Source organism: Myotis myotis, unplaced genomic scaffold (assembly GCF_014108235.1).
Source record: "Myotis myotis isolate mMyoMyo1 unplaced genomic scaffold, mMyoMyo1.p scaffold_m19_p_14, whole genome shotgun sequence".
NCBI classification, from domain to species: domain Eukaryota; kingdom Metazoa; phylum Chordata; class Mammalia; order Chiroptera; family Vespertilionidae; genus Myotis; species Myotis myotis.
Window position 1 is genome coordinate 14875007 of NW_023416318.1, and position 25712 is coordinate 14900718.

The 25712-nt window shown below is 43.9% G+C and overlaps 1 protein-coding gene and 1 long non-coding RNA gene across 2 annotated transcripts; one reads left to right on the plus strand and one right to left on the minus strand.

The window, feature by feature from the left end:
• Positions 1-3073: 3073 nt before the first annotated feature.
• On the plus strand, positions 3074-13139 carry CNRIP1 (cannabinoid receptor interacting protein 1). The gene is made up of 3 exons (XM_036334297.1): positions 3074-3289; positions 5357-5507; positions 12119-13139. Exons 1-3 carry the CDS (start codon positions 3111-3113, stop codon positions 12281-12283), a joined length of 495 nt encoding a protein of 164 aa, XP_036190190.1. The 5' UTR covers positions 3074-3110; the 3' UTR covers positions 12284-13139.
• LOC118668919 lies at positions 3124-10928 on the minus strand. The gene is made up of 3 exons (XR_004971805.1): positions 10842-10928; positions 3566-3725; positions 3124-3244 (listed from the first exon to the last, which is right to left on the minus strand). It is a non-coding gene; the product is annotated as an uncharacterized LOC118668919 (long non-coding RNA).
• Positions 13140-25712: the final 12573 nt, after the last annotated feature.

The window sequence follows — 25712 nt, forward strand, 5'->3', positions numbered from 1 at the left end:
ACTAATCACTTTTCAACATATGGAAGAATTTCCATATGAACATATTTACAACAAGGACAGGAATTCAATTTTGCCGCAACCTGCACGGCTAGGGTTCAGGATCTGAAGAAGGGGCCGATGCACAAGTGAAAATTCTATACAAAATGTATGAATTTAGAAGGCATTGGGGGCCAGGGGTGTCTCTTTCGTGACGAACACACACCGAAATTCTGACCGGTCTGCTTTTTATTCAGTTTTAGATACACATCTTGCCCTCGGTAAAGCACGGCAAACAGGCAGCAGACAGACCATCTCAAAGGTCAATAAAGATCAGTAAAGATCAGTAAACATTTACTTTGAGGCTAGCAGGTCTGGTAATTGCTTCGAGCCACCACTATCTCAACACAGCCCTGCTAAGTCCAAGGTCCATCGGCCTTCAGCATTCCTTGATGCACTCTTAGGACAGTATTGGGAAAGCGGTGGCTTCCCGCACAATTCAACAAATATTTATGGAGCCCTACCATGTGCTGGACTGGGGATATGGCAATGAACAAAACAGACAAAAATGCCTGCCCTTGGACTTTCACAGTTTACCACAGTGTAGCCATCCTACTTTTGTCAATAACAGTTTTAGCATACGTGTTTCTCAATATAACGTATAATTTATTATTTTAAGAAGTTACATAAGTTCTATAGTATGGGCATATAAAAACTTATTCAGCCATTTATTTTTGACATTCAGTTTATTCTTTGTCTTGATTTTTATAATCAATGTTGCAATAAATACCAATATTACACATATCCAGAGTGATGGTGCCTTTATTTCTTCTGAAGGGTAGGTTTTAAAAAGTAGGATTGTTGACTCAAGGGATATAGATGTATAATTTTAAACTTTCAATAAATTCTTCAGATTACTTCTAATAAAAGGTTATAGCGGTTATATTTTTCTACCAACGTCTAACAGTACTGATTTCGCTACATCTTGCCAATACTGAAGTTTAAGTATGTACAGTGTTTGCCAACTCTGTGTTTCCTCCCAGACCTCACCCTAGGTGTGTCTTCATTTGGCTGATCCTCCTAATTGGAATTCTTTATAATAAAACTAATTACAAATATAGCGGAAAAAAATTGCCAAGCTGATAGGCCAAAATAGTTTTAATATTACTGATTTAATTTGCATTCCTCTGGCTCTTCTCCTAGGGAGGGTTGAGCATCCTTACATATGCCTACTGCTCTTCAGGTTTCAAATTAATAATGATTGCTAATATTAGAGCCAGGTACTGAAATGTGCATCCCTCGTTGGTTCTTTATCACAACTCTCTCAGAGAGATAACATCTGCTTCCCCGGCCCACTTTACAGATGAGAAAACTGCTTCCAAGAAATTATGAGATCTCAGGTCACAGGTGAAGTGGTAGAGTGTGGATTTTTAACAAGTCTGACTGCAGGGCTTCTGGGTTGAACAACTACACAAACTGCTTCCGCTGCCAGGAACACTTTCAACGCCTTCCACCCAGTCTGACTCCCTTCCTTCAAGTGGGAACAAGCTGATTAAACTAGCAAATGCTTGAAGGTTTCCTGTACAGAAGACACTGTGATAGACATTATTTGGTGATCTGAAGATGCAAAGTCTTATTTAGAAACCAAAAAAAACCCCAAAAAACCATTATACTAGTATAAGCAACTATGGTGTGATCAGAAAATCTATCCCGTGTCAGGGAAGCAACCATACAGAATTCTGCAGCTCTCCACAATGTAATACTATTCAGAATAGTGTAGGGAATATTGCAAACAACTCCGGAATGAGAGTTAAAACTGATTTATTTTTGTAGAATAATGTAGGAAACAAATCACTTTCAAGACGACGCTACTCCTAAAGAAAAGTGGTACCAGCCCGGGGGGAACAAATACTACCAAACAGACCCGTTCCTACCCACTAGTCCTCCCTAACCGCTTCTCCATCACCCAGGTGTGCTCACCGGTCCTGGTACTATCCACCTGGGTGGTGCTGAAGCAGAAGCTTGCTCTCCGCTCTCGGAAACCATTCTCAATAGAGCCCCAATACCCCAGGTCTCTGCTTGCTTCCAAATCAGGATCTGTCAACCCACTCCTGCCTTGAAGTCTCTCTAATCATACTTAATATGCAAATGTGTCCGGCCAAAGGCTCTGCCGATAATCTTATGGAGGATCCCTCCTGGACATAGTCCACCAACTATGCCTTCCAGACATGCCAGTTGCCTTTTACAGGGTTAATAGCTCACCCATCAAGAACTATAAATATATGTGTGTGATTCATTACCGTGTCATTCTTAAGACAAGGATATGCACAATTAAAATATACACCGCCAGGTGTACCTCCTTGAGTATTGCTTATTTTCTTTCTCTTCATCTTTCCCCTTTTCTCGCGCACATTCCGAATCCTAGCTTGCAGTCCGCATTAGCAGGAACTGCGCCTTTTCTCGGCCATTTCCCCTACGCTTTGGAAAGACTTCTATTTCCTGAAATTTAAATCACTGACTAGCGGGTTCCTGCCCTGCTCGCTTCCAGTCTCCCTTTCGCCTCTCCGCCTCCCCCTTCCAGCCTGGGACCCCATCCGCGAGCAATGGTGTCCACATCCCTGTGCTGCCCGAGGAGGCATCCCCATTCGGAGGTCTCGCTTCTGGCTGTCGTGTCGCTGACCCCCTTCCTCCCAACCCTCTCCATCGACCAAACCCCGCCGCTCTAGGAGGAGCCTAAATATCTCCTCTCCCCTAGCTGCAGGGGATTGTGGTGCGTAAACAGGATTAACTCTCTCGCCCCCAGCCACGCTGATCTACCGGGGGCCTGCAGGCTGGCGAGCCCACGGGTGCCCGGAGGGCGCAGCAGGGGAAATGGGCAGGCTCGGGGCCTCGCAGCTGTCCCTGCGGTGCGCTTCCTCGCCTAGTGGGGCGGGAGGCCACAGCCTCGGGAGCTGCTCCAGAGCCCGTGCGGACGGCCGCGACGGCGAGGGCTACTAGCGGCAGCCTTCCCTCCGCCTCCTCCCCCCTACTCGCGCTTCCTCTCCGCCCACCGCCCTCCAGCCGCCCGGTCACAGCCCGCGCTCTCCTCCGCCCCCCGGAGCCGCCGCGCCCGCCCTGCCGCCCTGTGCCCAGCCATGGGGGACCTGCCCGGCCTGGTGCGCCTCTCCATCGCGCTGCGCATCCAGCCCAACGATGGCCCGGTCTTCTACAAGGTGGACGGGCAGCGCTTCGGCCAGAACCGCACCATCAAGCTGCTCACCGGCTCCTCCTACAAGGTGGAGGTGAAGATTAAGCCCAGCACGCTGCAGGTCGAGTGAGTGCGGGAGCGCGCCAGGGATGCCCGGCCCCCTTGGGGTACGCGCGGAGGACCGAGGCCCCGGGACGCCTGAGCCTCCCGGGCCCCTCTTGGCTCGCGCCGCACCCAGGGGGACCCGGAGGTGGGGGGCAGAAGTCCTGGTTCCCTTGGTCCCCTCCTCTGCCTTACCCTTGCCTTTCCTCTCCCTCTACCCATCGCGGGGTGGGATGTTTAAAACAGCGACAGGAAGCCAGGGGTTCGGGGTTGGTTTTGTTTGTTTGTTTGTTTGTTTACCTGTACATTTCTCATCCCTTCTGTCCAGCCTCCGCGCGGACCCCCAGGCGGCCGGGGCGGTGCAGATGGGTGCAGTTCGCCGCGGAGTTCACCTTCCGCAATCCCGGTCCTCCTCTCCCGTGTCCTGGCGATCCGCCCCGGCCTGCCCACGAGCTATAGGCTGAGGAAGGGAGTGTAAAGGCGGCGGTGGGGTGGTTATTGTGGCTCCCGGAGGACGCCCCCACTCCTCCATCTGCCCTTCGGTGGCTGCGGACGCCGGGCTGGGGGAGCAGCCACAGTCAGAGCGCAGCTCCTGTGCTTGGCCTAAATTGCCGGTTTCCCGTGCCGGGTGTTTTTCTTTTTCTCCTGAGTTTTCTGTTCAGCCTGGTGATGGCGCCTGGGATTAGCAACATCCTTACAACAAAAAGATGTGTTTTTGTGTGTGTGATTTTTTCGTTTACTCGTGGCAGGGATTATCTCTTCCCTGCTACCCCAGCTGATGCACCTAGTAGACCCCTGGCTGGGAGGTCAGTGTGGGAGGGTTCATAGATTATGGGGAAGCATCCAGGGGTGGGGTCCTTTACCTCTCAGCCTCCACCTGATGTGAGGTCTTGCGGGGAAGGAGGAAATAGCCAGCATTTAAATCATCTACCATATACTGAGTTGGGGGGGTGGGGGGGGAGGGTGCTTTGAATCCACCAGAGACCTTTTCAGCCTAAGTGCCCATCTGCAGTCATTAATTCACTAAACTTGTATTGGCCTTCTAGGTGGCAGGCCCTAATTCAAGGACCTAAGACCTTGTTTTTTTCTGGTGCTCCTGGTCCACCTATTTGTCAGCATCTCCCCCGCTCCCCGCCCCCATAGCTTCATGGACCCATTGTCCTCACATTTCCCAGTGTTATCCGTGCATCTCCATGAGACCCAGACGCTTTCTTTCCCCTCTTTCCAAGCAACCTCTTCTCTCAAGTTATCTTTCTCTGTGCCATTTTCTTGAGGGTAGTTCTCTATTTTTCAAGCGAATCTACTAATGAATCTGTGTTAATGACAAAACTATTATTTTCTAGTTAAAATTTAATTTTATCAAGGGGATTTCAATGTCCTAATCCAGTGGTTCTTGAACTTGAGTCAGAATCACCTAGAGGTCTTATTAAAACACAGAGGGCTGAGCCCCACCCTGGAGTGGGGGCTTAAGAGTTTGCTTTTTAATAGGCTGTCAAGTGATCTGATATTGGTAGTTCAGGACTATTTGAGGGCCATTACCCTAACAAAGGAATGGGTGGCTTAAACAACAGTGAGAATGTCGGGTGTTGTAGCTGGCTTGAGGAAGAGTACTCCAACTCATGGGATCCGTGATTGGTGGAACAGAAAAATCATGAGAGAACTAGTTTAGTAGTTCTCAACCTTACCTACACATTAGAATCACCTAGTGAGTGTTAAAATAGATTTACCAGTGCCCAAACCAGACCAATTGAATTCTTCTCTGGGGTTTGGGATGGGGCTGGGTATAGGTAGGTTTTTAATAGCTCCACAAGAGACACTACAGAGGAGGACCACTGCTAACATCTGGCTTGGCCTGTACCCGTATTCTAGATGAGAATACTGTCCATCCAGAGAGATTAGGTAGTTGGCCTAAGATTACATGACTGGTTAGTTGGAGAACTCAAGCCTCTTGAATTTTCAGAACTTTCTAGCACACCATAATGTCTTCTTTAGCCACACCCTGTAGGTTTCCTGCCTAGGGCTGTGGTCAAGACCAAGAAAGGGTACCTAAGCTCATTCCTACCACATGTGCTCAACTCAAGTCCATTGCAGGAACATTTCCATTGGTGGTGTGGTCGTCCCACTGGAACTGAAGTCGAAAGAGCCTGATGGGGACAGAATTGTTTATATGGGCACATATGACACAGAAGGCGTGGCCCCAACCAAGAGTGGAGAACGACAACCCATCCAAATCACCATGCCGGTAAGGCCTGCTTGGTGTTTGGGCAAATAGCAACTACAGAAAAGAAAACAATCACTATCTCCCCTTAAGAAAAGGTATAAAATGAAATATTTAAACTCATGGTTTCATATTAGAATCTATTTGTCCCTAATGTCCCAATATAATTAATTAAATAATCCATACTTTTCCAAAGGTCAGTTTCAAAGTAATTTTTTATATGGGAATAATGTTAAGGCCCTTTTTACATTTTCTAATCTATTCCATTGATCTGTCTATTCTTATGCCAGTACTGCATTGTTTTAAATATGTTGCTTTTATGATATGTGTTCATGTATTTTGTAACTGGCCACCTTACTAAATTTGCATACTAAAAATTTTCAGTTAATGATCTTGTGTTTTTCAGCTAGAAAAGCATAATCTACATATAAGTGCATCATTTTCTGATTTCTTTTTCCTCCACCGTATTGCATTGGCTGATGTTTTTAGAATAATTTTGCATGCCAGTGTTGGTAAAAGGTAGCCTTGTCTCCAGAGTTACATTGTTAGGTACAATGTTAGTTTCAAATATCTATTATGTTAAAGCATCCTTTTTCTAGGTCACTAAGAGGTATTTTTAAAATTGGGAGGTGTGTGAAATTCCATCTAATTTCTTTTCCTGTCTATGGAGATAACTTATCTTCTTTGATATATTAATATAATAATCACATAATACACTTTCAAATGCTAATATAACTTTATTTCCTAAAATAAGTCCTACTTTTAAACATCATGTATGATTCTTAATATATTGCTCAGTTCAATATGCTCATATTTTATTTCGAGTTTTTAGATTTTTATTTTATGAATTTTTTTTATTTTTTTGGTTTGTCAACAAATAAATATATGACGATTTCCTATATGTTAATATGGGAGAAGAGTGGTAAACAAAATATACATTCCTGGCTTTACAGAGTTTCTAATCTAGAGGAGCAAAATGTAATTATACATGATTATCAATAATAAAGCAAATTATTTTTATTATATAAAGTGTAGTGAAAAAATAATGGTGCCTCTGAAGCACATACCAGGACTCTAATCCTAGTTTAAGGTTGTGAGGATGGCTTTCTTTTTTTAAAATATATTTTTATTGATTTCAGAGAGGAAGGGAGAGGGAGAGAGAGATAGAAGCATCAATGAGGAGAGAGAATCACCTATCGGCTGCCTCCTGCACGCCCCTTCCTGGGGATCAAGCCCACAACCCGGGCATGTGCCCTTGACGGAATCAAACCCAGGACCCTTCAGTCCTCAGGCTCTATCCACTGAGCCAAACCAGATAGGGTGAGGATGGCTTTCTTAAAGGAAGAACTAAAGAATGAATCAGAGTTTGAGGAAGAGGGAGCATGTGAGGGAAGAAGAGGGGCTTGGAATCCAGTGGGAATTAATAGATCACACTACACTAAAAGTCACAGGTGCTTTTTATACTGAATTTACTTGGTAATGAAGTAACATCATGTTTTTATCAATATAATTAGTTTGTTCTGTGTTCCCAAGTCAATGGATTTCTGAATGACCTTATCAATAACTTGGTGAATTTCACATATCCCAGTGGAGGTGGGTGGCATAGGGAATGCAGGGAAGTTCTCTGGGGATTCTAGACCAACTGGTGGTAAGACCACAGAAATTGGGGTTTTTTTGTTTGTTTGTTTTGTTTTTTAAATATATTTTATTGACTTTTTACAGAGAGGAAGGGAGAGGGATAGAGTTAGAAACATCGATGAGAGAGAAACATCGATCAGCTGTCTCCTACACACCTCCCACTGGGGATGTGCCCACAACCAAGGTACATGCCCTTGACCGGAATCGAACCTGAGACCCTTCAGTCCGCAGGCCACTCTATCCACTGAGCCAAACCAGCTAGGGCAAGACCACAGAAATTGTTTTAAAAAGCTCTTCAGATTACTCATTTATTACTGGGGACAACAAATGCATCTTCTCTTCTTGGAATCTGGTGGGCTCTCTTTCACATTAGTTGTGAAATTAAAATGTACCAAGGCTTGCAACTTTTAAGGACACTACAGCAAATATCCAGGTGTACAGTGGAATGTAAACTGTAGAATACAGTAGACGGGGTGGCTTAAATAACAAACATTTATTTCTCACAGATCTGGACGCTGGAAGTCTAAGATCAAGGTGCTAACAGATCTACTGAGAGCACTCTTCCAGGTTCATAGAAGGCTGCTTTCTTGGTGTGTCCTCACATGAAGGAGGAGAGAGAGAGAGAGAGAGAGAGAGAGAGAGAGAGAGAGAGAGAGAGAGACATCCTATTCATGGGAGCTCCACCCCCAGGACCTCTGAAAGGCCTCCAAATACATTTTTAATTTAGGCTTGGATATTGGATAAATTCAAACACTCAGTCCATAGCAGTGTTAAAGGATCCAACAGGTAACAATCTGTGTATGTTCTCACTGAAGGAGAAAAAAGAAACCACTGATGATCAACTTGTAGCTCTTTTCCTTATATGAGCAGCTTGGTGCAGTGACGATAGTTCCTAGATAGGAATTAGGACAGCTAGGTTCTTGGCCTGCTCCTGTCATTAGCTGCTGCCTCATCTAAACCAAGAGAAAGTCACTTCACCTCTCGAATCTTAGTTCTTACCTTCATAACATGGAGATGTTAAAACCCATCACAAGACCAATGTGGAATGACATATGTGAAAGTGTTGCATAAAATAAAGAGTACTGCCCTGACTGGTTTGGCTCAGTGGATAGAGCGTCGGCCTGTGGACTGAAGGGTCCCAGGTTCGATTCCGGTCAAGGGCATGTATCTTGGTTGCGGGCACATCCCCAGTGGGGGGTATGCAGGAGGCAGCTGATCAATGTTTCTCTCTCATCGATGTTTCTAACTCTCTATCCTGCTCCCTTCCTCTCTGTAAAAAAAATCAATAAAATATATTTAAAAAATAAATAAATAAAGAGTACTATACAAATGCACAGAATTACACCCTTGTATAAACTGCATCACCCAGGGAGCCTGCCTGGGTAAATTTTCCTTGGAAGGCACAGATGGGTTGAGAGGGAATAGAGAGTCTATGTAATTTCTTCTGTTCTTCAAGAAGAATGTCAGCTTTTAAAACTCCATCTGTTCTTAGCCAGAGGAGCAGAAATTCTGAGCTAGGTAGTGAGATGCCCAGAAAATAGAACTCCAGAAGAAAGAACAAGAAGGAAGAAGGCTAATGAGAAGTTAAAACAACTAAGGCATGATAAGCACCGGTTAAGTTTACTACAACATGCCTGTGGGTGCAACATCAGTAAAGGAGAAACAAAATTGACTATGAAGCATCTCATGTGCCATTTACTGAGCTATGACTATTGCTGTCAGCAGATTTCTATTTTGCTCTCTTGGGCTACTGAGACTTCGTTAGTTTTTAAGGTTATTCAGACATAAGTTTTTTCTTACCTGTTGTTATAATCAGTTTGTTTTTTTAAAACCAAGTTTTGTGTTTATTTTTTTAAAAAAGGCCTCAGCATTGTTTCTTCCACTTACCTAGCATGGTTTCAGGCTTCTTCTCTCAAAAGATCAGCTAGTGTTTGTAAAATATCTTTATAATTTAACTTAACTCAATTGCACTTAAAATGTGTAATGCCCTGTGCTGGTCAAGAATAATAAGTAGCCGAAACCGGTTTGGCTCAGTGGATAGAGCGTCGGCCTGCGGACTGAAGGGTCCCAGGTTCGATTCCGGTCAAGGGCATGTACCTGGGTTGTGGGCACATCCCCGGTGGGGGGTGTGCAGGAGGCAGCTGATCGATGTTTCTCTCTCATCGATATTTCTAACTCTCTATCTCTCTCCCTTTCTCTCTGTAAAAAATCAATAAAATATATTTAAAAAAAAAAAAAAAAAGAATAATAAGTAATACTAAACCCTCTTCAAGTGAGTTGGTGATTTACAAAACAAAATTTCATTTTATTGTTGTTAGTAACCTATTGTACATAAATTTTTAATATTTTCATTAGCGTATATGTATCCTTCATAGAATTTATAAAATCCCTAGGATTTGAGAAATACATGTTAATTTTTCAGGGATGATAAATCCATTTCACCATTTAAAATATTCTTTCTGATTATGAAAGTAACATATATTGCAAAAAATCTGAGTAGGAAAGATAGAAAAACCACTCAATTTTTTTTTTTACTTAGAATTACATTATTAATATGTTTTCATTTTCCCCCATATATCTTATTTTATGGATTTGCACTCATACTGTATATAAACTGTTTTTATCCATCTTTTTCCTGTTGGCATTGTTCTAATCACTTTCTGACATCATTTACAACCCTATATCATGGTTATACAGAGGGGGTAAAAGTAGGTTTTCAGTTGTTTGTAAATAATACAAAAATAAACTGTTTCGCATGCTCACAACTGTAAATCTACTTTTACCCCACCCTGTATAAATCCATCATATTCCACAATTTTCATAATATTTTCCTTTTATTAGATGCTTAGCTTCTGGTATTTAGAAATGTTTGCTAAATTGACAGGTCAGTAATATCTTTGTAAAAGTATATCGCTTAAATTAATAAGTATATTTGAATATCTTCAGATATTAGACATTTTTTCTTTTTAATGACCTGTGTTCCAGTTTTATACAAATGTTCACATTTTTGGTACTCTAAACATTATGATAATCTTATGAAAAATTACAGGTGGAGTTGCTGAACCCAAGTATATTCAGAACCTTTAATTTGATACAAATTACCTTTCCAAAGGCTATATAACTCAGTTCCCATTGGCAGTATTTAGAATAGCTGTTTCTTTGTAGCGCACTAAAAAGCAATATTTCTATTTCTAATCCACTTTGCGGTATAGTTTACATATAATAAATATAAGCATCTTAAGCACACTGCTTAGTAAGTTTTGACAAACATATACATATACTTCTATAACCACCACCACAATCAAACATTTTCATCATCCCAAAAAAGTTCCCTCTTGCACATTTTCATCCATCATCATCCCTTCCTCCCACCCCAGGCCCTGGGTAACCACAGATGTTCCCTGTCAGCTTACATAATATCCTACCACTATAGATTATATATATATATAGTTTTATATAAATAGAATCATACAGTATGTATTCTTTGGGGTCTGGATTCTTTTGCTCTGCAAGTCTTTGAGGTCCAGATCCAGTCTTGTCTCTGCCTGAGTCAGTATGTTCCCTTTGTTGTTGAGTAAATGCCATTTGATAGATATGCCAACTATTGTCTGTCATCAGGTGAATGATCCCAGTCTGGGGCTATTATAGATAAAGCTGTTGTAGACTTGCATAGGTCTTTAAGCCATGACTCTCTAGACAGAGATACTTTATTTTTCTTACCTGGGAGTAGATTTTCTGGATCCTAGGTAGATCCTCCATCCTTTCAAGTCAAGCAAACTGCCCAAAGGAAAGCCAGATCTTGTTTGGGGAATCAAATTAGCAGGATGAGGCCATCGTGCAGGATATACTTTTGAGAGCATCTTGGAAAGCTATCTGGGAAGCACCTGACCACCCTTATCCTGTCGCAGCCACAAGCAGAAGACTCCTAGCTCTCACTGCCCTCCCCCTTTCTGTCTTCTGGCTCCTGACAAGTCTAAGAATCCTGCCAAGTCAGTCCCTGTCCCCTCCCATGACAAGGGAGGGTCAGCGGATAAAATAACGACAGGCATCACGCTGTTTAATGCCAGATCCCCTAAATAGCTCCAGGAGGTGGTAGCTGGGTCAGGCTACCCCACAGGCCACTTGAGCACCTGCCCAGTGGCCTCTGGGGTGTTCTGTGCCCTCATCTCAGCGACATGAGAATCATGGGCTTATGGTTCCGGAGAATTCTGTGCAGTGACTTGCAGGGCCTACCTTCTGAAGTAGAATGCAAACTTCTTTTCTTAATTTAAATTCTTTATTGTTTAAAGTATTACATATAGAATGCAAACTTCTTGAGATTAAGAATAATGCCTTATACAAGTTTTTTATATGTGCAAAGCACCTAGGAGGTACTCAAATATGGTTTTGATAAGGTATAATCAAAGCCTGAGGCATGGCCATGGATCTTGACTTCTAAACACTAGGTAGTAAGTAATATTTGAAAGTTAAAAGAGGGTCTTTAACTATCAAATGCTTCCAATCACATCACTTTTCTTGGAATTAAAATTGATGATGGAAGGGCAGTTGTATCTTATGTTGTGCTTGTGTTATTTTGGACAGCTGTCTTTTGAAATAGAAACCAAAAAACAACCATTAGACATTATGCCCTCTTCTCTTCCCAATCCCCCTTTCTGTGGCAAATGCTAAAATTCTGAGATTCTCAGAGCGGTTCCCAGAAATTAAATTTGGAACACAGATACATTTTGTGAAGGTATTTTTACTAAAGACAATATGATAGCGCATGCCACCCACACGCTGGGATAAGATTTCATAGAGGGAAAAAATGGTTTACAGACAGTTTTTCAGGAAAATATCTCCCATCATAAAGGAAGATAATTCATTAAAGGTCTAAGCTTTGCTGACCCACAGAGCCTTGGTTGCTTATCCTGGGTGATGGAAGACCTTACTCACGTTAGCTCTTGCCTATTGCTCAGGGAAGAATGGGGTTTTTATGGGGCGTGTTTCTCTCCCCTCAGTTCACTGACATTGGGACCTTCGAGACGGTGTGGCAAGTCAAGTTCTACAATTACCACAAGCGAGATCACTGCCAGTGGGGCAGCCCCTTCTCGGTCATTGAGTATGAGTGCAAGCCCAACGAGACGCGCAGCCTCATGTGGGTGAACAAGGAGTCCTTCCTCTGAAGATGGCTCTTGCTGATGTTGCTGGACAATCGCTTCCGAAATCTATTCTTAGATAACCCAGCACAAGCCTTCACCAAGGCACACCACTCCGTTGCTGTTTCCCGTCGGTGCCAATGACCTACTGGCCCCGATTATTTGGAAAGTGTAATTCCCCTCTGATGCAATGTCCCCGACAAAGGAACGTGATGTGCCCGCCCGAGAAGATCCCTTTCTGTGTTCTGTGCCGGTTCCCTGCATCCAATTGTTCTCGGTCGTGCCGTTGGCCGCTCGCGAGGACCTCCGTGGCATTGGCAGGCGAGTCCCATATTTCACGGTTCCACGGAGTGGCCGTGGTGTTTTGTTTCTAAGTTGAGTGATCCCCCCTTCTTTGTTAGCCTTTACCTAAAAAAAACCAATGTGTGTGGGTTCTTTCCCAAGTGTAACATGGTAACGTGTAACTTGCAATGTTGTGCAACTCTCAGAGCAGGCTTTGTGAACATGTGATGCAAACAGCAGGGAATGGGACTCAAGTGGGCTTCCTGTGCACAGCTCAGCTTTTTCAGGGAAGGGAGATGACAAAATAAAAGGAGAGCTATTGAACGAGTATTCATAGTGTGTTTATGATCATAATGTGTTTAAACAGTTTCAGGTACCTTAATTGTGCTGTGACGGAGTGGCGATGGGGAAAGGCAGGGTGTGGACCACTGTTAAACAAGGCGACGGCAGTTACAGGGTCATCTCCTTGGCCAGCTGCCCTAGTGTCCAGACGTGCATATTGACGCCATTCCCACCCTCTCCTCCACTTGAACTTTGTAAAACTGTGTATGGAACTGTAATCAACTTTTGATATTTCTTAATAAAGGTGTTGAAAATCATACTCTGGCTTACCTTCTTAATTTGGGCAATACCTATTCGTCAGGTGGACCTCAGCTCCAGGCCAGCGCCAGCCCAGGTCTCCGTCTGCACTGCAGGGGAGAGAGGTAGACCTGGACTAGAAGGAGCATACTCACTCAAAGGTCAACTCTGACCATTCCACCGGCATGCTCCAGCCAGCCCTCGCTGGGCTAATGTAGGCTCGGGCACTTGGTGGGCAATCAAAAAGTGCTTGTCCCTGTCCTTTCTCCATTCCGCCTTCCGTGGTGACCACTCCGTCATCAGCAGGCTCCGTAGCTGAGCAGCTTGAGGGCTGGGGCTGTGATAGTATGTGCCCACCAGGGTGGACACCTCCTTGCCTGCTCCCAGGGCACTACAGGTTACCTGGCACAAAGCCCACCCTCCATGAAGGATGAATCCCTAGGAAGGAAAAAAAAATCCTTTTGAAAAGTAACAGACTTCCCTGGCTGGTGTGCTCACTGGTTAGAGCATCAGCCTGCACACCTAAGGGTCTGGGGTTCTATTCCCGGTCAAAGGCATGTATCCGGGTTGCAGGTTTGATCTCCATCCCCATCCCGTCGGGTTGAAGCAACCAATCAATGTGTTCTTCTCACATAAATGTTTCTTTCTCTCTTTCTCTCTCCCCATCTCTCCCTCCCATCCACTGTCTAAAAATCAATAGAAAAAATATCCTTGGGTGAGGATTTAAAAAAGAAAAGTAACATACTGCTTTGCAACAGTATTCACCTGGCAAGCACAAATCCTACTGTGTTAGAAAAAGTTAATTGGGGGTTTGGTTTTTTGCTACCTGTAAACCCTTCGTGTAAGAATATGCAAGGTTAATAGGAGTATTAGAAAGAGTCCGTTTATTGCAGAACTGAATTTAGAGGGCTGGCACCAAAACCCTTTCCACCTTTGTCACCTGCCTGCAATGAGGCTGTGCTGCCAGCAGGGCACAGCACTGCCTTGGATTTGGGCTAGTCTTGAATTGGTTTAGGAGAGCAGTACGTTTCTCAGTCTGCTTGTTTTTTGAAAATAATAGTGTCTATTACAACTGCTGATAAATATAAGCATTAGCCCATTCCTAATTACTGTGATTTTTTTATTGATTTTGGAGAGGAAGAGAGAGGGACAGAGAGATAGAAACATTGATGAGTGAGAAATGTTGGTTGGCTCCCTCCTGCACAACCCTAACTGGGGATTGAGTCCACAACCCAGGCATGTGCCCTGACCAGGAATCGAACCGGTGACCTCTTGGTGCATGGGTCGATGCTCAACTACTGAACCACACTGACCGGCCTAATTACTGTGATTGTAAAAGCCAACACTCAATTATTTACACAGACACTGAGGTATTTAAAACAATGTATTTACTACAGACAGTGGCTTAAGTTTTCTTCCAAAATATCCAATAGAAGTGTAGTGATTAGAAGGTATGGAAATATGAAAACCACATGTTTTAATCTAATGAAGTATGTGATTAGTAAATATTTTCACTTGTGAAACAAGCTAGTGATCCATCAGAGCTTTAGCATTTGTTGTGAGGGATGGAAGCAATATGGCTTTTGCAATAGTCCCATGGCCTTTAAAAAAGAACTACAGGTCCCCTAGCCTGTTTGTCTCAGTGGATAGAGCATTGGCCTTGGACTAAAGGGTTCCAGGGTTAGATTCCCCTCAAGGGCACATAGCTTAGTTGCAGGCTCCTCCCTGGCCCGGGGCCTGGTCAGACTCATGCAGGAGGCAACCAATCTATGCATTTCTCTCACACAGATGTCTCTCTGTGTCTTTCCCTCTCTCTCCCACTCTCCCCAAAAAGCAATGGAAAAATATCCTCGGGCGAGGATTAACAAAACAAACAACAACAGCAACAAAATATAAAAATAAAAAACAAGTGGTTTTGATTTTTTTTAATTTATTGATTGACTTTAGAGAGAGGGGAAGGGAGAAAGAGAGCAACATCAATTTGCTGTTCCACCTATTTATGCATTCACTCATCAGTTCTCTATGTGCAACCGCAGTACACAGGGATTTGGGGGTTTGGAATGATTTGAGGCAGAGCAGGAGGAAACTGCACACACTGTCCCCCAGAGGAGCCGGAGGGTGAGCCCTGGACGGGAAGCTGGAGCAACCAAGTCCCACCAACACGCTGGCTGAGCCTAAGTGCTCATTTCACCTTTCTATGTCTCAGTTTGCTTGTCTCCAACACAAGGAGTTAGGCTATGAAAATTCTAAAGCCCTCTAAGATTTAGAGTTTTTACCACTATTTCATCATCCTTTTTTTAAAAAAAGTGTGTGTGTGTGTGTGTGTGTGTGTGTGTGTGTGTTCCCTTGGGGCCAAGAGATAAGGCTGAATCAGGTAGATGGGGCGGAGAGGGAGATGAAGTAAACAGGAAATCTTAACAGCTAATCTGTCACATTAAGTGATCTCTCCTGGCATATACTGTTCCACTTATGGTTGGACTCCAGCCCAGTGTCTCTGGCTACTTCTCGCTCAGCTCTCCTCCTGCTCCAAAACCTGAGTGCTCAGCTATATCAAGCTGCTGAGTTGTAACTTTGCCCCTCAGCCATCTGGAAGGGCTATTTTTACACAAGTTGTAGCCACGTCTCTCTACTTCGAAGCATCAGATGGCTACCCAGAAGCTTGAGGAACAAGGCCATCCTTCTAATTATGTTGGTGACTAAACCCCTTCGAACAGGTGGGAGAGTAGAAATGCCTTGAATTTGTATTTTGTCACTCCTGGCTTACTGAGAAGTCACTCACCCAGCCATCTAAACTATCTGGACCACAGCCGAGAGCAGAAAACATGCCAAAAAATAAACCTCCCCGCCACAATGTCACCTGTCCACTCACTACCAGCTGGGGTCTTCTCGCAAAACCTCATGACTCCCATCTCCGAGGCAGTTCTAACAAGTAGGGTGATCTGTTTTCAGGCTTTTAGGAAATTGGAAGCAGAATAACTAGAGGCAAGAAGGCAATTGGTAGAAATAGATATCCTGAAAATAAATTTTTTCACAGAGAGAAAACAAAGGGAAAAAATGTAAAAAGCAGATAAAGTCAGTCAAAAATATACTAGGTAGGGATGATGGAGACACAATTGTGTACTAAATCACAGTGGTTTCTGTGACTATCAAATACAAATTGATAAACATAATCATGGCCCTAATTCACCTAGGAAGGTGATCCATTATCTTCAGAGATGTAATGTCACGACTCTGTTTTAAGAGTTCAGATACTGGAGTCAAGATCCCTCAATCCAAATCCTGGCTCAGCTGCTTACTGTGTTACCTTAGGCAAATCATTTCATATCTCTGTGCTTCAACTTTATCATTTGGAAAATGGAGATAACAGTAGTACTTACCTTGTACAATGGTTGTGAGGATCAAATAACTGAGTGTATGTGAAACCTTTCGTGTCTGTACATAACATTATTCAGTACATTTTTTAAAAGTAGGGCAAAATGCTTTTTCAAGCAACAGTATTAAAAATACCAAGAGAAAAGCTGAAGGCATTTCAAGAAATAAAACTTATTTTTGCAGGATATTCCATGCCTAGATTGAAAATAGTGGCCAACGTTGGTGCTCTCTTTTGTGTGTGCAAAATGTTATGGTTTTATTAACACAAATACAATGTGTACACAATCTGTACTCATTTCTTCACAGCGCAGCCTGGTATTGGGGTTGGTGACCTGATGGCCAGCTGGGCTGCCCTTTCCACAATGGCAGACACGGGGAGCAGCCTGAGCACGAGCTCCCTGACGCTGTGGACCAAGAACTGCTGAAAGCCACTGGCAGCACGTGCTTTGTTTTCCTGGAGCTCCCATAACCGGCACTGGCCATCAAGATCTGGCCCTGCTTCTTCTGCGCACCCCATTGTCAATGCCTCTGCGTTTCCGCCAGTCCTGCTTAATTTTGACCTATCAGTCTGTCTGGCGCCGGATGACCTTCTTGGTCCTCTTGTTGACAATCTTGGGTTTTGTGAGGGGTCTGAGGGCAGCCATGGTGCCAAAAAGGAGACGGCTGCCACCTCTGCAGGCAGCACCGAGGAAGAGCTGTGCCCTTCCTCAAAAAAGGCTCAAAAAAAAGCATGTAGAGATTATATATATATATATATATATATATATATATATATATATATATATTAATCCTCACCTGAGGACATTTTTCCATTGATTGTTTTCAGAGAGAGTGGAAGGAAGAGGGAGAGGCAGAGAGAAGCACTGATATGAAAGAGACACCTCGATTGGTTACCAATGCTCTATCCACTGAGCCAAACTGGCTAGGGTTAGAGATAATATTTCAAATTATTTAAAAATAAATAGTTTTAAGTAGTATGTTTTATAAGATATGATAGGAAAAGACTGTCTCCACAAACAGGCTTCATTAAGTCTCTTTTATAAAGACCCAGTTTTGGATAATATGCAAACCTCAGGACAGAATCAGAGAACTTAAAATCTGGAAAACATCACGAATGATGTCAAAAATTCTATTTGCTATTTCTTTGCACCCTCCTGACAACTCTGTAAGGTAAGCAGCACATGTCAGATCTTCATTTTACAGAGGGGAAAAACGTCTCGGAAGTTTAAATATAAGGCTCAAGTTTAAACTGCTACTTTTATAAGAAACCACCTCATTTGATCTGAGACAACCACCGCAGTTGTCTCATTTATGAAATGATGATGATATTATCCACTTCACAAAGTGCATTAGAATTAACTAATACACCCCACCCATCACCTTCATCCTGACACACGTCATTGCAAATGATTTCATTCTGTGCCCATATTCCTGCAGCGTTTGTTTGTTTTAACCTGATGTGTTTGCCTTCATTTGCTTGCAGCCTAGTAGATCAGTTGCTTTTCCCAAGGAAACTCACTATGGATCTATTAAAAACATATATGCAACTTAAAAATTATTGTCAATGACTAAAAGTATTCAATTTTTAGAAACTTGGTGTTCAGAATGGAAACCCTACACAGCAAATGACTTGTAGATGACCGTTCCTTTTTTAAATAAGTGCTGTTACAGCACGAGATAAGATGAATTAAATGTTTTCCTTAGTGTGTATAGGATTCCATTCCCCATTTGCTAACCAATGAAAATTGCAACAACATTTTTAGTTCTTCTGCCCTCGTGCTTTAAGAGTAATCCCGACAGGCACTCTAGAAGCCGGCCACAGAGAGAGTGTGATTCTCCTTCAGACACAGCTGCGAGCCAGAACAGTTCCCTCCCACCGCACAGCCTGTTCCCTGGGCTTGGAATGCCCGGCTCCGTTTTCTACCTGGCACATGCCTTCAAGGGCCAGCTGAAATGTCACCCCAGCTCTGAAGGCTATCCTGACTCCTCTAAAATGTCAAGTCAAGAATAATTGTGAAATATCGTTGACTCAAATATGTTATTGTTATACCCCCTTTCTGAAAAGCATCATCAGCCTCCATCTAACTTCTGCTTTTTCTTAAGTTCTCTGGACGGCGTCCACCTATTCTTGCTGATGGTGAAAATGAGCTGACTCAATAAAAAGGTGATGAGATTCTAGAAAGAGCTGGCTGGCGGGCTGGCTGGATGACTGGAAAACCGGCCATCGAGAAGTGTGGAATATATTAGCCTTGAGCGGCTGCGTTCTGTTCCCTTTAAAGGAGACCAAAAGAAGGCAAGTGCATGAGAGAGGAAAAGCTTCTGGGTTCTCCTGCTGACCTCTCCTTAAGTGCCTCTGCCTTTTTGAGTTTGTATTATTAATGATGATGGTACTGAGGTCGGTTGTTCCTTTAAGTAGTTTATTTCTGTCAGGGTAATTACTGATGTTGCCCACCCAGTGTTTCCAGCCCTGCTCTTCTGACAATGTGATAGGACTCACATCCATGGCCTGGGTAAGGCCCTGTGAGAGCATCTCTGGCCAAGGAGTTGTGAGCAGCAGTGACGAATGTTGCGTCCAAGCCGAAATATCTGGCTGTCTGTGCAATGCCCACAGAGCGCTCTTTCCCTTTGCCATGACAACCAGCCACTTTCAAGATGATCCATCACCCTGGGTCCTAGAGAGAGAAGATATAAAGCAGGACCCTAGCCCACCTCTGTTAGACCTGTAGCAGAGGTGCAAAATAAACTTATCTCCCAACATTTTGTTGTGACAAATGTCGAAATATGTGGAAAAATCGAAAGGACCATACAGAACACATTCACATACTCGTCACCTGGATTTCACAATTAACATTTTGCTAGTTTGCTTTGTCACTTATCTACCCATCCATCCATCCTTCTGTGCTATAGCAATCCAGCTTTTCTCTCCTCCTCCTCCTCCTCCTCCTCTTCCTCCTCCTCCTCCTCCTCCTTCTCCTCCTCCCCTTCTCTCCCTCCTCATCCTCCTCCTCCTCCTCCTCCTCCTCCTTCTCCCCCTCCTCCTCCTCCTTCTTCTTTTTCTCCTCCTTCTCCTTCTCCTTCTCCTTCTCCTTCTCCTTCTCCTTCTCCTTCTCCTTCTCCTTCTTCTTCTTCCATGAATGAGAAGCTATTGTAAAACACTATTACTAAGATTCAGGGTTGGTATGTACCATGGCATAACTTAGACTTTCCTAATCTACAACATCTGGGGAGCCCTAACCAGCTACTCTCCTTTTCTGCGGAGGATCCTCAAGTGGAGCTACTCCAAAAAGAAAATAAGTAAGTGTTTAAGTGAGCTCTAAGACATTGCTTCCTATCAGGGAAAATGTAAAGTCATTGGATGAATAAGGTAACAGGTTCAACCATCGTTTTTTCCACTTATACTCTTAAAAGATAACAGACTCTGATTGAGCTAGTTTGAGTGGGGCTCTGTTTAGAGGCAGAGGGATGGATTAAATGGGGGAAAGAAAAGCAAAACTCACATTCATTGAGCGTCTGATGCATGGCAGACATGTTATACACAGTGTCTCATTAAGCCTTCAAATCATATGAATCTATATGGTTTCCTTTGTTAAAGAGAGGATATTAACCTCAGAGAGGTTAGGCTGTGTGCCCAAGGTCGTATAGCTAGTTCAAGTGGAAAAGGCAGAATAAAAACCCAAAGCTGGGGTTTCCCTGCCCCCGAGAAGGCCATTCCTCATGGCCCCTGCAGTAACCATGCTGTGATGGGCAACCTCCCTGATAGTTTGGAGCAGAATTTGAAATGTCAACATTATTTGGCAAGAATGTTTTTGAATGCTCAGAAAAGTTCAACAAATCCATTAAACATAGGAGTACTGTGATTTTCTCAAAGCTGAAACATCTGATTTTTTTCTTTGCCTTTATCAGTCACTTTCTCTGGCAAAAAAAATATACAGTCTAAAATACTATTTTTTTATAAGTGAAAACCCAGCTGGAATTTTGATCTTCTCACAGTTTATTCTTTTTTTTATCCTTACCTAAGGATATGTTTTTATTGATTTCTGAGAGAGAGAGAGAGAGAGAGAGAGAGAGAGAGAGAGAGAGACATCAATTGGTTGCCTCCTGAACACACCCCAACAGGGGATTGAACCTGCAACCTAGGTATGTGCCCTGACCAGGAATTGAACTCACAACCTTTTGGTGTATGGGATGATGCTACAACCAACTGAGCCGCATGGCCAGGGCTCACAGTTTATTCTTTAGGCTTTTATTTTGTCGTGGAGCAGATACGGGCCCATGCACTTGGTATTTATTTCCCCAAATCGAGACCATCACATATTGAGATTAAATGACTATAAGCACACTGAACGTTTATCCTCAGAAGTTTTATGGTTACAGCCTAATGATTTCAGACTCATATTAGTGAAACTCAAATGAATGGGTACCATGCATGCAGGTTTAAATCATCAGGTTCCCATTCAGGACAAGGATGTTTTTCCTGAGCGAGGTACCTCTTGCTTGCCTGGGTAGGAGGGAATAGCTCAGCCAACTAGCCTCGGAAGACAACCTAAGGATCCATTTAGGACCTGAGAGTGTAGGAACTAGTCCTCACCCTGTAGATGTAACCTAACCACGAATGACAAGTTCCTTTAAATATTGATCACAGACAATCTTTCTTAACTTTTCTACAGAGGCTAGCCTTTCCCTGGTGAATGTTATGAGAGTAAGGCCTGGGATGAAGCTTGGGTATACTCAAAGGGGCTCTATGAGGGAGTTTCCTGGGGCCACAGACCTCTGCTGCCTCCTGACTGTGGAGGCGGCTGCATGAATCTATATAGGTATTAAAACCCATAGAGCTGTACACACCACACACACACTCACAGAGTTATCTCCTTTTTACTATGTGTTTACATTTATAAAAACCTGAAGACACTAATGCAAAGTGGCCCATGAGGCAAGAAATCAAGTTCTCAGTTTCCAATCATCTGCGCAAAGCATCAGGGAATACCTTCAGAGGGGCACACGCTGAACAGACTTCCCCACGGGTAGCTGCCTGTGTGGTTCTCTCCTCTTTCCTTCACGTATAGCCATCCTCTGGGAAGCTGACGATAGTAAAATGTTCCCCATAAACCATCCGAGAAGAGTGCAATGTCTTCCCAGGTGATCTGCTTTGAATATATGTGTGCTCGCTTTGGCCCTGTAGTGATGTCTTCATTGAGCCGGGAGTCATGGTGCTGGAGTGGGAATGCCAAAAGGACTGTGACTGAGAAGGAAAAAAACCTAGAAAGTATGGAGTCAGCCCAGCTGGCGTGGCTCAGTGGTTGAGCATCGACCTATGAACCAGGAGGTCACAGTTCGATTCCTGGTCGGGGCACAGGCTCGGGTTGCGGGCTCCATCCACAGTGTGGGGCGTGCAGGAGGCAGCCTATCAGTGATTCTCCCTCATCATTGATGTTTCTATCTCTCTGTTCTGCTCCCTTCCTCTCTGAAATCAATAAAAACATGGAAAATAATATTTAAAAAGAAAGTTATGGAGTCAGAGAAGTACCTAAATCGAAACTGGGTTAATTCAACTGGGTTAACCTCTTTAGATCTGAGGAAATCTGAGTGGGTAAAGCTGAGGGGCTTCACCAGAAGGAAAACAACAGGAATAAGGAGTCAGGTCAGGTCCAGGCAGATCATGTGGCTGAGGTCGGAACCCCTGGGCCTCGGGGAGAACTGGTGCTCTGAACCTGGTGGGCATCTGCTGCCTAAGGGCTCTGCCTTCTGAACCAGAGCCCAACCCATGCTCTCCACTGTCTCTGCTAGCTCCGGGCGGCGAGCTGTATGGAGTCTTCACTTAGCGCAATATGGTCCTTGGCCGTCCTGCCTTGTCTAGAACCTGTGCATGTTTTCAGAGTTTATCTCTCTTGGAAGGAAAATCGTATGAGCAGATTTGAAGACAGGGGTGGGAGCCACCTGCTGAAGACACCAGTGAGCATTTGGCAGGGTGGGTGGGGAAAATGAGACAGCGCAGAGGGGAGGGGGCTGGGAATTCTCCCACTCTCCCCCTCCCGCCTACATCTGGTGCCCTGGAGCTGTTCTTGAGCAATGCCTCTCTAATGAGTTGAGTTGGCGTGACCTAGTGCATGTTCCTCCTTCAGGGAACGAGGGAAGACAGGCTTAAAGTTGCTAACATGCTTGGAGAACATCCAATGAGAAGCTTGACACAATGCAACATATTAATGAAAACAGCTTGGGCCTGGCTAAATAATGACTATTCTAACAAAACAAACACTTGGGGGTTGACAACAATTGTTCTGAAAAAGAAGCAGTTCAGCCCTTGTATGTAGAGCTTGATGCTTCTTTAGAGTCTTCATGGAATTCACTGCACTGTGGCCTTCTCTATTCCACGTGGGCTGGCATCTATTTATTCTCAGGGGTGCCAAGAACAACCAACCTCATGGATCTTTTATTGGCATAATAAGCACATTCTCCAATGTATGCCAGCGTGAGGAACAAATGTGTTCTTTGATTTTTTTTCAGATTATTTGCTTTTCATTCTAGAGAGAATGACCTGGGATGCTTGTTAAAATGTAGGTTCCTGCACTCCACCTTTTCAGACCTGCCAAAGACGTGAACTCTGAGAGCAAATCCAAAATATCTGCATTTTAATAAGCACCTTAGGTGATCCTTATCATAGTGAAGTTTGGAAATCACTGCCCTAAGGTCTGTTCACTGCAGTGCTTCTCTTTAATATTTATTTACTCATTCAGAACACATTCATGTGCCAGCTACTCTGTGGTGAGGGTACTCCCATAAGTATTCAGGTTGCTTATTGCCAAATAATTACAATACAGTGTGGTAGATGCTACAAATAAAAGGGGATATAAAATATAGGAGAGGATAGAGGAGGAGGCTGCTGGAGTTGGAGCCAGCTTCATGGATGATATTTCAGCTGCATCTTGACAAATGAGTCAAATCTAATCAGGAGAACAAAAGAGATAGCATATTCTGGGCACAGAGAGGGTGTTGCAGGGTATTGGCATAGGAAAGCGTACCATCCACTCTGGAAGAAGGAATTCCGTGCAGCTGGAGTGTAGGGAGTTGTGAGGGAGGGGAGAGATATAGACCAGATTGGGAGAAGCTTTGCATACCTGCTGAGCAGTCTGGGCTGTTTGCTCCAAAGGAAATGGGAGCTGGAGGGACTTTGTAAGCATAATGACCTGTGTGTTACAGAGTGGTCTCTCCGTTGGCAATGTGGAGGCAGGGAGAGGAGTACAGAAGCTTCTGCAGTGGTGAGGCATGAGGAAGCTAAAGCCAGGGAATGGCACGTGGGGGCAGAGAGCTCTGCGGGGAGGAGTGTGAGAAGACAGGAGAGACAGAGGTGTGGACCTAGATGGCCCGTTGTCGGCTTAGGCCACAGGGTAGAGAGGAAGAGGGCCTGTTGCTCAGGGCAGGGAACAAGGAAGGGGCCGAATAGGCAGGGGAAGTGATAATACCTATGGATAGTCTGAGGCAAGAACCTCATCCAAGAGAAGGCATTTTCAGTGCCCACATAGCTCTTCTAGTCATATTTTGACAGCTGACATGGCATTTGAACTTGTGAGCAGAGTGTAGTATCTGGGGCCACTGGAGATCGTTTCTGCTGTACTAGGGAAGAGGTTTACTAAAAACTATCACTCCATCATATACAGTATGTTTTTTAAAAACTAAGTGCAGGGAGAGAGAGAGCTTGAGAGAGAGACATAGGTAGAGGCAGAGACCGAAAGACAAAGAATAAAAGAATAAAAGAGAGAGAGAGAGGTTGGTCCCTTGCCCCATCCCTCCCCTTCCCTCCGCTAAAGCTTTACCATCAGCCTCCTCACTCCCAAGGCCCCTCCCTTTACCTTTATAACTTGTTTCCTAAGCCCATTTCTGTTAGAAATTACTTTTTCTACCTCTATGTTTTACCAAATAAGTGTTCTTTTAGAGAGAGAGAGAGAGAGAGAGAGAGAGAGAGAGAGAGAGAGAGAGAGAGATTGGGATTTGAGGAAATTCACAGCAAAGGCAAGTTGCTCTAAATAAGGAAGAGGACTGGGGTTGGGAGAGGGAATTGAAAGGCCCTTGACAATTTACTCTGAATCCTTGTGGATTTTAAATTGTTTTTACCAATGAATTGTATTGACATATGTTTTTGTAACTTTTCAAACCAATTTTTTATAAGGGGCTTACACATCCTCTTGGCTGCCACTAGGTGGCACTAGTGGCAGCACAGATGGGATGGCCTTGAAGTGTCCTGTGCTCATCCGTGGCACCTGCACGTGGGTCTAACTTCTGACTTTAAAGAGTGAAACACATTAATTCACCACTTATTATTAGCATGTGTTCTCCGAGCTTAGAGCTCAAAGCCCCCTGACTTCCCTCTTATTTCACTTCAGATATGAGATACCAAATTTTTATTTAATTTGTATCAAAACATTTTCAAGTAAAAAGAATATTCTTTCTGCATCAATCTAAGTTGTACACAGTTTGGTTCACCTACATTCAGGTTCATCTTAAGAGCTCCACCTTGCAATTATATTCCCAAGTCAAATCTTAATCAGATGCATAAAATAATTTGACCTTTCTCCGTGATGGTACCCTTGATCCCAGGTTCCCTGATTCCAAGACCAGGCCTTTCCTTCCATCCACTTATCCTTAATCCTCTTGGATAGGCGTGTCTTCCATCACCTCGACTGATGCAAGCAGGAGGCAGAAATGTTATCGCTTGTCCTCTTTCTACCTCCCATGATAATGCAGCATTTGTGATTTCACTAAAAAAGGGGCTTTTCCCTTTTTTTTAAGGGGCTTATTTCCTCTTCTATCAAGGAGTGGTCTGAACTAGCTAATGTGTTGTCCTTTGTTCTGAAACAATATTTTATTCCAAACCCAGGGGCCTGAGATTCCTAAGCCTAGACTTAGCAAAACCTCTCAGGACTTCGTGAAAACACATGTGTGCTCTCTTGGGGATACCAGCGAGGCCAGCCTGGTGCACACAGCTCTTCTGTTCCAAAGGGTGCAAAGCCAAGAGCGTCTGCACTGGCTCTGGCTTGGCTGAGGCCTGCCCCTGGTCTCGAGCCTCACGGGACCTGAGTGATGCTTCACCTTCTTACCGCCCACCCCCACGCCCCCTCCAGTAGGGGCAGTGTGCTCAGTAAGCCTTTGGATCAAAGCCAAGAAGAAAGTGACCAATGTGATAAGAGTTGTACATGACACCCCCTGTGTGGCCAGTTGAGCCACCCATAAA